The sequence below is a fragment of the Ochotona curzoniae genome, unplaced genomic scaffold, assembly GCF_017591425.1.
Source record: "Ochotona curzoniae isolate NIBS_2020 unplaced genomic scaffold, NIBS_Ocur_1.0 contig_1014, whole genome shotgun sequence".
NCBI lineage: Eukaryota > Metazoa > Chordata > Mammalia > Lagomorpha > Ochotonidae > Ochotona > Ochotona curzoniae.
The window spans coordinates 33,498,611-33,514,367 of NW_024464920.1; the positions used below are offsets into that span (position 1 = coordinate 33,498,611).

Here is a 15,757-nt window from a genome sequence, read left to right on the forward strand (position 1 = left end):
TCTATTATACAAAGAAATTCCAAGACCAATTTGCATGAACATTTCTATTTACATCCATTGATATTTATATATTTAAATATAACACACTTGTAAACCTGATTGAAGAAAGAAAATAATCACCTTTGAGAAGTCCAGAGTTATCAATTGGTCCAGGATACACATTTTGATCTCCCATCTGGTATTTGTCCCAATTGTCAAAGCCAACATACTTTTTCCACTGTTTGAACCAGCGACTATCAACTAGGTACCTATTAAAAAGAAAGAAAGAAAATGTAAAGAAAATACCTGGAGATACATGAACAGCAGAATAGTAATTTTTGATATTTCATTTACTATAAACTACATGCCTATATTAAAAGATTATATACTATTATTATGCCATTTAGAAAAAAGTTCATTTGTACAAATATTATTTTTATTATAAATGTCTACAGATTGAGAACATGTACTGAAAAAATTTTTTAAATCCCTAATGATTTCCTCATTCATTCATTTATCTGAAAATAACAGTTACAGAGAAATAGGAAGAGACTGAAAGAAGAAATCTTGCATCTATTGGTTCTCTCTCCAGAGGGCTGCAATGGTTGGGGCTGAGCCAGGCCAAAGCCAGGAACCAAGAACTTCTCAGGTCTCCCACGTGGGTGGCAGGGACTCAAGGCCATCCTGGGAGCTAAACTGACAGTGGAGCAGCTGGCATATAAACCAGAGCACAAGTGTAACTTTCATCATATCACCATGCTGGCATCCCTCTTAATTGGCAATATTTTTTAAAGTTTTTATTTTTATTAGAAACTCAGATTTAAAGAAAGAAGGGGAGACAGACAGATCTTCCATCTGCTGGTTCACTCCATAAGTGGCTATAATGGCTGCAGCTGAGCTGTTTTGAAGCCAGGAGCTAGGAGCTTCTTCCAGGTCTCCCACATGGGTGCAGAGTCCCAAGACTTTGGGCCATTCTCGATTGCTTTCCCAGGCCACAAGCAGGGAAAGGAGTGGACACAGACCAGTGCCCATATGGGATCCTGGTGCATGCAAGGTGAGGACTATAGGCACTAGGCTATAGTACTGGGCCCCATCATCAACACTTTTAAAAACATGTGACTGACATTCAAGAAAATACTCCTTAACTCAAGAACAATTCAAATATTTTTAATAATCAAAATTTATAACACAATGTGATAGAATAGAAGCCAAAACATGCTCCTTGTACAAGAGACCTGCTAATGCTGTATATCAATTTTATGTAGTTTACCGTCTTTGAAGGTTGGGAAGTTAATTCACAAAGGTTAGCAGATTGATTACAATAATTATAATCAAATATTTGCAAAAACCTTAAAATTATTAGGCACTCTGCCAATAAAAGCTAATAAAAAGAAAAACTTTCTCACACAGTGGTAAATTCTGCTTTGGTTAATGGAATTGGTTTTTAAATTTTGAGTATGATACACAAGCACTGAAGCATTATCAAAACTATATTCATCTTATTTAGAATTAGCTTCTCATCAGCGACAGGAAGTTTTAAGGGTTCACGATTAAAGACATTATAATTCACAAAAACTAAAAGTGTTTTCTGAGAACATTATACCTCCTATGAAATATGGATTTGTCACTAGTGTTTTTTTTTTAATAATCCATGCTATTTTTGATGATGTTTACATAGTTGAGAGGGATGCATGCCCATGTGGACATCGATTAGCATGGGGTGGGTTAAGGAATGCAGAAAGTGGATGAGACAACTGCCTCCAATCTCCTTTTTTTCTTGCTGTATCTGGGGAAAGTGGGGAGAGAAGGGGAGAGGGCCACATCAGTATCCTGGAATGGGGGACGGCCACCTGATGTCATTCCAGGGTCCCCAATGTGGAGCATGTTCTGGAGTATGTTTAAGTGGTTTCAATAGTTCTGAGATGCTGCTAATTTCATTGGTCTAAGGTGGAGCAAATCCTCTCAAGGTCCATTGGCTGACCTTAGTTCACCTTATCTTGATTTGCCTGGATACCGTCAAAGCTTGACCAGGAGAGCTGTCCAATTTTTTCTGCTCTTCATGGAACTAGACGTTGTCTGCAGGCCTCAATGAACTGGCTGTCACGGATTTGTCACTAGTTCCTATCTTGAACCCTGTTCTAGAAACATTTCCCCTGGTCTCCATTTACCCACAATCAACTGCACACTCAAAAGTAAATAAAGTATATTAGCTCGTATGTGTAATTAATAGTACAGGTAAAGCGTTCAGGGGATCATCCATCTAATGTTTCTGTACTTATCACACACAGCACCTGATGAATAAAAAACAATAGTTATATCTAAAAATAGCTAAAGCAAAGGGCCCATTCTAACAGAACCTCATAATTCGCAAAGAATATTCATGAGCAGTTTAATTTCCTAAAAGTAGGTATGCAGTATGCCACATTTTCTATGCACTCCAAACCCACTGGCAGGGTTATGCAACTGAAAACCCCCGCACTGTAGAATTTAAGATTTGTGACAAGAGGAAAACCGAAGGACTATGTTTAAGAAAAGCTTATTTTCTAAAATTATAATCAGCTGAATATCACTCATTAGAAATTTTTAGTTCTTCCTTGCAATTTAAACAAGACTTGATGTTTTTTCTTTTACAAATATTTGTCACATGAAGAAATATTTTCCTCTAGTGCATCCATTTATGTGTATATTATTGTGCTAATGTCATAGTTTTAATTATTTTAATCTGGATGTCAGTATATTTTAAGAATCTCGCATGGGACTGGTGTTGTGATTGTTGCAGCTTAAGGCATGACCTGTGACTTGACATCAGTCTCTGCTACTATGGATCTCCGATCCCTCATCCAGCTAATGTAACCGCAAGGCAGCATACAATAGCGCAAGTATTCACATTTTGGAAACCCATTTGGGAGACTCAGATGGTCCAGGTCTCTGTTGTTAGTCTAGTCCAGAAGTATTTGGAATCAGTAGGTAGAAGAACAGTCCCCTGATCTTTCAAAAATAAATAAAACTTGGGGCCAGGGCCCGGCGCGGTGGCGCAAGTGGTTAAAGGTCCTCGCCTTGCACGCCCGGGATCCCATATGGGCGCCGGTTCTAATCCCGGCAGCCCCGCTTCCCTTCCAGCTCCCTGCCTGTGGCCCGGGAGAGCAGTCGAGGAGGGCCCAAAGCTTTGGGACCCTGCACCCGCGTGGGAGACCCGGAAGAGGCTCCTGGCTTCGGATCGGCATAGTATCAGCCCGTTGCGCTCACTTGGGGAGTGAATCATCGGACGGAAGAGCTTCCTCTCTGTCTCTCCTCTCTGTATATCCGCCTTTCCAATGAAAAAATAATAAAAATAAATCTTTGAAAAAAAAAAAGACATTAAAAAAAAAAAAAAAACTTGGGGCCAGCATGATGGCTTAGCAAGCTAATTTGCCTGCACCTGCAAGCACTGGCACCTCATAATGGGTGCCAGGCCAAGTCCCAGCTGCTCCACTTCTGATTTGGCTCCCTGCTTATGGAATTGGAAAGCAATAGAGGATGGCCTAACACCTTGTGCCCCTGTCCCCTTGAGGGAGACCCAGAAGAGGCTCCTGGTTTCAGATCCACTCAACTCTGGTTTTTGTAGTCATTTCAGCATATGGAAGAGCTTTATCCTTCTCTCTATAAATCTGCCTTTCAAATAAAAATAAAGAAATCTTAAAAAAAAAAAAACCTACTTAAAAAAAAACACTACATTTGTTCAAAAATATGTACTTTGGTTAAAAAATTGAGATCCACACATAGTTTTTCTATATTATTCCTCAGGAACTGTCTAAAGATCCCTTAAGTGTGTGATTTTCTTAATATCTTTTCCAAATCAAACTATTTTAGTGTAAATTCCTACAGTTTATTATTTTTGAAATTATCATAGTTATTCCTGATCATTTGCTTCTCAATTAAGTTCTAAAATTAGTTTATTAGATTTCCCAAAAATCTACTACAATTTTGATTTGAATTGCATTAAACTAATTTTGGGGAAACTACTGTACAATGTTGAGTTTTCTCACCAACAGACACAGGACATCTCTCCATTATTCAGGCGTTATTTAATTTTTTCTCCTTAATGGTCTTAATATGTTAGATTTATTCTTAGGAACATCATAATTCTTTTGGTATGCACATTTTATATTATTCTAATAGTCATATTTTATAGTTGCATGAAAATAACCATTTAAAAATATATATCTATCAGTCCTCTGAACTAAACAGCTTTTGTAGCTTCCCCCATATTTTCCTATGTTAAAAACCATTTTGTTACTACAAAACATGTATTTTCTCTTCTCTTTCTTATTCCAATTTTTCTTCCCTAGCTAGGACCCTCAAAATAATTTAAGTGAAGAGATAGCATTTTATCTTAATAATGGGACCATCTAAAGTTTTACCACTAGGTAAGATAATTTGTAGGCTTTGAAACCGTTTATCAATTCAGAGAATTTCCCATTTATTCAACATCGGCTAATACTATTATGTATTACATTTGATAAGAATTTTCTGCACATACCAATATTTTATCCTTTACTAAGCTGAACAAAATTAGGATAACTTTTACTGTTTTACTCCCCCCCCCTCCCCAAAGTAGCTATAAGATAGGGATTATCTGTTTCCTGCTGGTGTGGTAGTGTTCCTATGAAAAACTACTGGATTCTGACATTGTTTGGAAGGGTAGATAATGATTCCTGCTTAAGTTTTTCTCACTTGGGATAGAGGCACAGGCACTTGGCTGAGTGACTTAGACATTCGACGGGATGTCTGCCTCTCAGAGTGCCTGGGTTAAAGTTCTGGCTCAGCTCTGGATTCCAGCTTCCTGGTAAGTACACCCTAGAAGGCAGTGGTGATGCCTCAAATACTTGGGTCCAGACGCTTAGCTGCAAGACCAGCATAAAGTGCCAACTCCTGGATTCTGCACTGGCTGGCCCAGAGATTTAGGTACTGAGCCATAAGATGAGAAATCACTGTCTGTCTTGTCTCTGTAATACATTTTAAAGCTAACTGGCTGGATGTCCATATTAGGCTTCATAAATAATTAATGGCAAATTAAAAACACAAACTGACAGCAGAATCATGGTTATTAGGAAATGGAGGGAGGAAAGGAATGGGTAGGAAAAAATGGCATTGTTATCCAGTTTAAAGTTTCAGTTACAGAAAACAAAAATAAGTTCTAGAGTTGTTATACAATACTGTGCATAGTTAACTGTACTATGCAACAAAGAGAACAGATCCTATTTTAAGTGTTCTTAGTAAACAACCAATACATTAGAAAACAATTTGCATAAAGCACAAATTACAGTGTAAACCTGAGCATTGTCATCTCAGGTTGAGACCAGAATGAGGCAAATGAGATGCCAAAGGACCCTAAAAATGCAAGGTGCCTTACCCTAGTCCTAACTCTCTGAAACAAACACTTATTTACTGAAATTAGTTTTTTGGCTCAGGAGTTAATCCGCTGCCTGCTTCACCAGTCCACATGAATGCGTTTTAGTCGCAGTTTTGCTCCACTTCCAGGCCAGCTCCCTGCTAATGCACATAAGAAAGCAAAGAAAGATGGCCCAACTGCCCCCTGTCCCCTACGGGACTCTCCTGGAGTCTCTCCTGGAATCCTGGACTAGAATGAGCCACTGCAGTCACTGGGGAAATTAGTTAACAGATGCAAGATACAACTTTGTTTCAGAAAAATAAAACAATTCTTAAACAAAACAAAACAAAAAACTGGGTGGGCATAGAAAACTACCCATCTCCATTAAACTGCACAGAAATATTGCACAATACAAACAACTCAAATATTTTAAGACACACCTTCTACATCTGCTGTTAAAATGTCATAAGATTCTACAACTCAAAAGTTGTACAAAAAGCTGTAACCCTTCAGAATCTGTCCTAGAAGCAAACTTCATCCTCAAACTAAAGTTTCCTTTATTCTGACACTTGAGAATTTTTAAACAGGAATATGTAAAATAATGCTTCCATTTTTATTATTTTATGTGTCATCCTTGCACAGGGGCCATGCTAATCTTCTCTGTATTGTTCCAATTTTAGTATATGTGCTGCCGAAGCGAGCACCATTTTTATTATTTTAAAAACCGCCATTAACAAGCTTTTGAGTATTGTAACCCAATCCCCACTCTCTGCACATGTCCTGTGGTTTTAATTCATGGTTTTATGTACCTTAGTGATGAACACATGCTGTGCTATAGCAGAACTAACTGTACAAAGCAGATTCAAAAGGCAAATGTGAAAGCAAAAGTGCATATTTTTAAAGATGCAGAACAAAATTTTGCTGCCTTAGAAGACAGGAAGAGTTAAGACAAAACTCAAAATGTCCTTAAAAAATAAATAAAATGATAAACTTGTCAAAGTTAAAGTTTCTTTTCAACAGAAGACACAGTCAAATAAAGTGATAAAATACCAAACAGGGAAGATATTTACACAACTTATAACCAGAAAAATTAGTATTAAAAACTCTTTTAATTAACAGTTGTTTTCTATATTTACAGAACAGGAAATCAGAACTGGCTCAATATTTATACTGGTATAATTTGCAATAATGAAGTTAGAAAACTGCAATGTATTTCTATCATGAAATACAACAAAAAACCTGAAAAATACAACACTGAATAAAGCAAATACATAATATAACACAAATGTATTAAGATAACAGATATGCACACATAGTATAGAACACTTTAAAACATGCAACAAATACAAAATATATTTACTACTTCAGACATATGTACTAAAATATAAACAAAGAGGATTATAAAATTTAATTTCAGTATGTATCAGCAAAGGAGAGGAAGAGATTAGGGAGACACAGAGAGAGATTCAAATTTATACGTAATTTTTAATGTTTTCATCCAAAAGATGTACATAGCATTTTTCTTTGTATTCATGTCTTTTGGCAGTTAATGATAAAATGTTTTGTCTGATATAGGCTTATGTGTATGTTTATATACTTATCTTCATATATTTGTCCATATAACAAAAAAATGTTGAGGCCAGCAAAATTTATGAAAGCAGATTAAATTTTAAGCCTAAAAATAATTACAACTACAGTAGGGATACAGAAGTGAAGTAAATCTATGTATATTCTATAAGATCAGCTTGCTTATGATTGTGTCCTCTGATTGTGGATTAATCACTACCATTTTCCCAGTAAAGTGGGTCACACAGGATTTATCAGAGTATTTCATACTTGGTCATGATTCTTACATACTACTAAAATACTTGCTTAAAAGCATTTATCCTAATGCCAGCATTATCTATGCTCAAATTTTCCAGAAGGAATCTCATACAGATTGAAGATCTATAAAGTCACTGATTTATTAAACTCTTCAAAGATGATCTGTAATCCTCTGACTTGTGTACAGCACAGCCTTCTCTAATTCCACATCGTCACAGGTCTCACCAGGTCACTAATACATTAAGTTCAACAGATCTCCTGCTAACTGCTTTACAAGGATGTGAGAAGCTCTCACTTCCTGACAAATTCTATCTCATTACACATTAATCTTACCTGATTTTCTTATTTGAGGGTATTTTAAGAGGCTCATGTAAAATGGACATTATTTTTTAATTCATTGTCCATGAACATTTTGAAGCACCCTTGTAATACTCCTTAAACCAATCTCAGCTCAACTTTGTTTTGCTCCTATTCTTTGGCTCTAATGTCGTGGCTGTAGCCTTGCAAACTAACAGTTCCTTCTCTTTCCTCACTCATGTGGCTTTTTCCACTCAGTATACAAATAAGGACAAGTCTTTGCCTCCCCTCCTCCCACAACATCTCTAATTCACATACTCATTTCCTCCTCCCTTCCTGTTTTCCTGCTTACCCTTTAGTCACTGTTCTTTCAAATTTCTACTTCAACTGTCCTTCACTTGTTACCCTGATATAAAATAAAAGGCTTTCTTTCCCCAACAGGACCTCACAAAGTCACAACTACTCACCTGAACAAATCCAATGGATACCTAATTTCATGTACATATTAATCACCTTAGAATTAAATTTGGAGCTGGCATTTTATCCACTGTCCACATGGGCATGGGTTGGTCTTCTGGCTGTTCCACTTCCCATCCCTGCTAAAGGTCTGGAAAAAGCAGCAGAGATGGCTCAACTGTTTGGCCCCTTGTCACCCATTTGTGAGTCCTGGATGAAGCTCCTAGCTCTGACCTGGTCCAGTGCTGATCCTGTGGCCAGCTGAGCAATGAACCAGAGGAAGCAAGAGCTGTCTGTCTGTCTTTTAACTCTATCTTTTTAAACTTGTGGAAGAGGAAAGGACTTGACTCTCTTTTTGCTTAAATGTTAGTATCACAAAAGCTGCTCTTCCACTATTCATATTCTCCTATCATATTATAATTCACATCAGTTATTCCAAAATCTGCGCCCCAGGGCCAGGCTTCAAATCTTATTTCTAATTCAGCTAGTCCACATCAACTTCGATTTTCCAGATATATTTCAACCTTGAGACACTCCTCATTTCACCTTTACATTTACACATTCCCCACTGCGCCTTTAACTGTCCTACCAGCAATTTACTTCCCCAAGCCAGAAACCAAAATACAATCCTACACTCTTCCATCATCACATAATATCCGGTGCTGATAACTTCAGAATATTTCTAAGAGCTTTTTCCTCTCATCTTCTTCCTCAGAAAAGTCCCTTAGTTTTACACCTCCCCTTGCCCACCAATTTTAGTGGCACAGATTATAACAACTGCCTGAATTTTCTCTGCGCTTTAAATTTTGCATGCTTCCAATCTGTTCTCCATTCTGCTGCCACAGACATTAAGAATATATCACTCCTGTTTGAAAAAAAATCCTGATAACAAAATACACGTTTTCTGTTTATGTAAGGTTTTTATAGAAATTGTTTTCACACTAGTCTATTATTACAGCAATCTTTCTGTCCTCTTTTTTTTTTTTTTAAACCTAACTGAAGGCAAAACCAAACTCAAGATTAGGTGACCTACTAAGGTCATACAACATGATTAGCTGGGTATTCAGCATCTTGCACTCTAGGTTTTAGACTGTATAGCTTAGTGTTCTTTCTATATAATAAGGGTTATTTTAATTTTACTTAACAAAGTTCTAAAGATGTCCCAGACATTTTGTAAAATACACAATATTCCCTACTTATTAAACAAGTAAGGATTTTTTTTAAAGGGTGGGGTGGTTAGAAAAAATTATTACAAAACTGTCAATAAGAATTGAAACATTTATTTAAAAGACATATTCTGATCATTTTATGTACTTTTCTTAAGAGACAATGAATAATTTCAAAATGGCAAATTTTAGTCCTTTGCCCACCAAGAACTGAATAGAAAACGTCTGAGTATTTATATGATGCCTTTATGAGAATCATATTTTCACATCAATTAATACACATATACCTAAGCATTACTTTTTGAGAGGTATTCTAAAATTGCAATAAAAATAACTGGATGGATAAATGTTTTTTTTTTTTAAGATTTATTTATTGTTATTACAAAGTCAGATGTACAGAGAGGAGAAACAGAGAGAGGAAGATCTTCCATCCGATGATTCACTCCCTAAGTGAGCGCAACGGCTGATGTTGTGCCGATCCAGGAGCCAGGAGCCAGGAACTTCCTCCAGGTCTCCCACGCGGGTGCTGGGTCCTCGACTGCTTTCCCAGGCCACAAGCAGGGAGCTGGATGGGAAGCGGGGCTATCGGGATTATAACTGGCGCCCATATGGGATCCCGGCACGTTCAAGGTGAGGACTTAAGCCACTAGGCCATGCTGCTGGGTCCCAGATGGATAAATTTTTTCATCTTCATTGTTTTCATGAATTTCCTTAGCCCCTCAAACCATGCTTGAATATATTATGGAATTACTTATTTGCAAGTCTTAGAAAAGTTACTCAGTAAGAGATGGGAATTCATTCACTTAAAGAATACTGGAGGTCTGCTATGTCATCCAGGTGTCTACTATCTATGCTATTCCATAAAAGGTGGCTAGCAAAGTAGCCTAGAGTCCCTGAGTTCATTAAATTCAGAATCGACTGAACCAGAAAGCTGGTAGGCAATCAAGACATAATTGAATGGTGCGATTGGTTGTGAGTAGTGGCACGGAGAGCTATGAGCATACAATGAGGACAAAGAAGCTGCAAAAAGTACATTGAAAAGGAAAACTACCTTTTAAATTTCATTTTCATGAGCTTTCTGAAATCTGTATATATGATTTTGTTTACTGTTACAAATAAATGCTATCTATTTGTCAGCATTCTTTAACAAGTAAGAAAAATAGGGCCTGGCACGATAGCTTAGTGGCTAAAGTCCATGCTTTGAACATGCACTGAGATCCCATATGGGCGCCAGTTCTAATCCTTGCAGTCCCGCCTCCCATCCAGTTGCTCCCTGCCTATGGCCTGGGATCCTGCACCTATGTGGGAGACCTGGAGGAAGCTCCTGGCTTTGGATTGGCTCAGCTCTGGCAGTTGCGCTGCTTGGGGAATGAACCACTGGACAAAAGATCTTTCTATTAATCTCTCCTCCTCTTTGTATACCTGACTTTCCAATAAAAATAAGATAAATCTAAAAAAAAAAAAGTAGAAAAAATACACAAAAATAACAATGTTAAGCCAAAGTAGCACACTTAATCTCAAAAAAATAAAATTTATCTTTGCAGAATTAATATACAATCTGGATGATTCACTCATGATTAATTCTGGTGTTTAGCAAAATATTTAAATTACATTTCATGGTGACAATATAAAGCCATTTTTAATACTAAGCAGAAGTTGATAATATTTTAAACTACTATAAATCAGCTATTTCAGGCACTTTACTACTAAAACTAATTTTCACTGCTTTAGGATAATTTAACCATAGAAAAGTATGAAGTTTTTTCAAACACATCAATGACCAGTCATCTGGCTTACTTTCTCTTTACATCATAACTTTTAGATTCCAAACATTTCTAACCTATTTTTTGTTCTGCACATTAAATCTATCAGTTAGCAAGGACTCATTTATGACCTCTTTTTAGATCTAAACTAAGACAAATAAGGAACTCAAGAAGGAGGTCAAGATTATATTTAAGCTACTCATCAAGAATATATGTACACGAGCATGGATATCTTAAATATGTATGCCTCTCCATCACTAAAGATATCTTGCAGCTGTATTTGTCATTCATGTTTGATAAGCAGGTATAAATGAAGTTTGACATTCACTATACAAATCCTCTGAATGAATTACTGCACCTTAAATATGAGCTTAGCATAAAAACAGTTTCTCTCAAGCATTAAAATAACTTTATCATGCCAATATTACACTGGAGATATCAGAGGAGTAAGAATCTATAAATATACACCAAACCATGCAATTCAAGAAAATACAAATATATTCCAATGAATCCCTCTCTTTATTCAGTCTTACTCTAAATTTAGTATTTATGGTTTCATTAATATTTTTATATTTTCTTACATAATTGAATTTTTATAGCTAATACATATTACTTTGAACATCTTAAACATTACTTTATCATGGCTTTTTCACTTGAAGAATTAATGTTGGTTTAGCCCTTTTATCCCCTAGCTACTATTTTCACTACCTCCGTTCACACACATACTATAAATGTCTTTTTGAACTCAGATTCATCTATCTTATTAAGACAGAATAGTGTTTTTCTTTTGCCCACAGCAGGTTAAGATGGGGAAGGAGATCTTTGAATTAGATGATCCACTGTGTTCATTCAAGTACTACAAAGAACTAAGGGTCTGGGGAAAATTTCCAACTTGAAATTTAAAGCAAAAATAGCCTGCTAAAAAGAAGAGTGGTATCATGTATATATTTACACATATCTAAGAATTTTACAATACAACATTTTTAAATACTAAAAATTAATGAATAAGAAAGAAACAAACTTGCAAAAGAAGCTGTTGACTCACTTCCAAATTTCTACAGTAAATTAAGGCAGTGTGGAACAGAACTGGGAGTCTAGAAATAAACCCTCAGTTTTGCAGTCAACTAAATTTGATGAGGGTGCCAAGATAATTCCAAAGGGAAAAACAGTCTTTTTGACATAGATTGCTGGGGCAGCTAGATATCCACATGCAGTATGAAGCTGGATTACTGCTTCATTCCCCCCACACAAGAATTAACTCAGCTGGATCACAAATTCAAGTACGAGAGCTAAAACTAAACATGTAGAAGAAAATGCACTTGGGGAAATCCTCCAGAGAGTGAGTTAGGCAAAGCTTTCTTAGATATAACAAAAGCAAAAATGACAAAGGAAAAAATACACAAATCGAATCACATTAAAAAAAAGACAAAGCTTTGTGCTTCGACAGACACCACCAAGTGCACTGAAGGAAAACTCTATAAAGGAGTGGGCATGTGGTCTAGTGGTTAAACTACCAACCCTGACTCCTGCATTCCACAGTGTGCCTGGCTGAAGCCCGTTCCATCCTCAACGCCAGAGTTCTAGCGCAGCACGCCCGAAGAGGCAGCAGTGGTTCCTGACTTCGCTCTGCATACTACGGGACTGTGAGAAGTGAACCAGTATATGAGAGTTCCATTTCTTTCTTTCCCTGTCCATTCAGTCCTCTTCCCTTCTCTACCTCTCAAATAAAATTTAAATTTAGAAAAGGAAAACCTGGAAGAGAAAATTGTCTAAATCATCTATTTGATGAGACCTAGAATTATCTAGAATTACAAAAATTACTCTCACAATGCAATAATAAAATGACAAATAGGTAAATTTGAAAAATAGGTAGAGGTTCTGGACTGACATCCTCAGAAGCCATATAAATAGCCAATAGAAGAAAAGATACCATGTTCTAGTAAATGATATTCATGATTATTCATGATACCCTCAAACTGGAACTCCCAACAGATGATTGACCACATTAAATGTGATACATTTTATGTGACAGATTATTATTCAGCAATAAAATGATATTAAGAACAAATGTGGGACCTGGCATGATAGCGTAATGGTTAAGGTCCTTGCCTTGAACGCGCCAGGATCCCATGTGGGCACCGGTTCTAATCCCGGCAGTTCCACTTCCCATCCAGCTCCCTGCTGGTGACCGGGGAAAGAAGTAGAGAATGGCCCAAGGCCTTGGGACCCTGGCACCTGAATGCGACACCCGGAAGAAGCTCCAGGCTCCTGGTTTTGGACTGGTGCAGCTCTGGCTGTTGCAGCCACTTGAGGAGTGAACCAGTGGATGGAAGATCTTTGTCTCTCCTTTCTGTAAATCTGTCTTTCCAATAAAAATCTTAAAAAGACAATAAACAACAACAACAAAACCAAAATATACACGATCAAATTTGTTTCCTTGGTCAAAGTCATCGACAGTCTTTTCATTCAAGTGATTAATTTTGCTCTTAATTAAATTGCATTTTGGTTTAGCTGGTTCTCTGAAGCTTAAAATAGCTTGGCACCTCTCTTGCCCTTTTTATAAGATTTTCTGACTCTGTTCACAAATGAAGTCTTCCCTACAGATACTTCGGCCAGCGTTCTGTAAGTGCACACTAACATCTGAGTCTTCTCAAGAGCAGAGTGTAAAGGAGCCAGCATTCCTGGCTCCTCCTCTCTTTGGAGAGCTCTACGGAAGCCATGCAGAACCTCAAGCAGGGAAACAGTAAAAATGGTCTAGGTATAACTCAATACAGGTTAATCCTAATGGGGATAACCGCTTTCTTTTTTTTAAAGATTTATTTCTATTGGAAAGTCATATACACAGAGGAGAGACAGAGAGGAAGATCTTCCGTCCGATGACTCACTCCCCAAGCAGCTGCAACAGCTGGAGCTAAGCCAATCCGGAGCCAGGAGCCAGGAGCTTCTTCCGGGTTTCCCACACGGGTGCAGTTTCCCAAAGCTTTGGGCTGCCCTCGACTGCCTTCCCAAGCCACAAGTGGAGAGCTGGATGGGAAGCAGGGCTGCCGGGATTAGAACCGGCGCCATATGGGATACTGAGCGTGCAAGGTGAGGGCCTTAACCACCTTGCTATCGCACTGGACCCGGATAACCTCTTTCTATCAATCTGAATTCATTTCCTCCTTTTTTTGAGGAACCATTCTTGATCGCTCTCTTAAATGCTTATTCTAACTGTATGCAGAAGTGAAGACACTTTCAGTTTTACAGTTGATTTCGACAGTCTAGTCTTTTGTTCAAATTGGATGATAAAATTTAAGGAAACAACATTCCTCTGTTTAAAGCAGCATGAGAAAAAGTCGACAGAATGCCTCCATGGGAGCAAATATGAGACAAGGAATATGAGAATGGCAACTCTGAAATGAAAATAAAAGGCACAAGCTACAGGAAAAAAACCAGTCATTTAAAAATTGTATGTGAGAGCTAAGGAACTCAAACTCTTTGGTCTAATGAAATACTTTAGAAATTATAGGAGCAGCAGAAAGGGCAGACTTACAGAGAGATGAAGGAAGGGAGGGAGAGAGATCTTCCATTTTCTGGTTTGCTCCCCAAATAGCCAGAAACGCGGGAATTGCACTGATCCGAAGGCAGGAGCAGGAGCTTCTTTCAGATCTGCTTGTGGGTGTAGGGATCCAAGTACCCACGTACTCTTTGGCCTTCTAGAGCCATAAGCATGGAGTTGGATCAGAAGTAGCTGGGACTAGAACCAGTGCCCATATGGGATGCCAGTGCCACAGGCAGAAGATTAACTTGCTATGCCATGTGCCGTACCCATAAAATTCTTAATACTAAAATGATATTAATGATATCTAGTAATTTTAATGATCAGAAACCTGATTAAACCACTTCTGAAATCACTGAACATAAAATGAGATAAACAAGACCATGTAAGGGCTAAACATATGTAAAGCATTTAAAGCAGTGACTGGCACAGAGCATGCATTTCCTAAATGTTCACTAGTCGTGACACTGTCATCTGTGAACCTGGGCAGGCCAGTTAATTTCTCCCACATTCTTCAACCATGACAAAGGGAAGGAATACGTTTGAGTCTTGTCTTGAGAATCAAATTAATAATGGTGTAACCAACCTTTATCAGTTTTTAATCATCTCCTTACCCCCTGCAATATACCCAATGGTTTTCACACACTTTCTCAATAATAATGGCTTATTATTTAGGTGACCTTCAAAGTTAGCAGAACTGCTGTAAACTCACATAATAAAATAGATATTTCCAGTAACTAAAATAGCAAATTTGATTCTTCTATTACTAGAGATGCTACTGGACTATTAATTTTTCAGGAAGATGCTAAAGAAATGGAAATGATTATGGCTGTATCATACATCTAGTTTCTTAACCTGAAGTGTTTCGATTTCAAAAATTCATTCTGAGCTATTTCTGAAGGAAAAGTCAGTTGGCAGATACAGAACACAAAACTTAATATTTGTGTTTTTCATCATCCTAGATTGTTCTTAATGGTCCACAGTCCAAAAAGGGAAACTTACATACTTGTGGCTTGTACACATTTTAAAATGTGTGCTTTTAAAATATATACAAAGTGTTAAAATATCCTACAAGATCTTAAAGCAGTAGTGTCTGTAGTAACATCTATGACTACTCATAATTAAAATCAAAAGCTCAACAGTAAATGATTCTAAATTCCCTAGTTTGAATGTACTTTTAGATAAAAATGCCACTTAATACATTCAGCTATTCACATGCCAATCTTTAAACATGTTTTAATTTCCCAAAGCAAGACCTTAAGATTTTCTACATATTCTACATCCACACAAGAGACGAGTGTAGGATAAAAATGGTAGAAATCTGCAGCTAAATATAAAAGACTCCATTTAAAGAGAAAAAAAA

General features: G+C 37.2%; 1 protein-coding gene and 1 non-coding gene across 11 annotated transcripts in view; both read right to left on the minus strand.

Moving 5' to 3' along the window:
- USP15 (ubiquitin specific peptidase 15) overlaps nt 1-15,757 on the minus strand; it is a 99,245-nt gene that overhangs the window by 78,751 nt on the left and 4,737 nt on the right. For all 10 annotated transcript variants that reach the window (XM_040982626.1, XM_040982609.1, XM_040982619.1 and 7 more), the window contains exon 2: nt 121-248. In XM_040982626.1, coding sequence (XP_040838560.1) covers nt 121-248 — 128 coding nt within the window. The remainder of the gene's footprint in view (nt 1-120; nt 249-15,757) is intronic.
- LOC121164218 lies at nt 5,947-6,054 on the minus strand. The gene has a single exon (XR_005885052.1). It is a non-coding gene; the product is annotated as a U6 spliceosomal RNA (small nuclear RNA).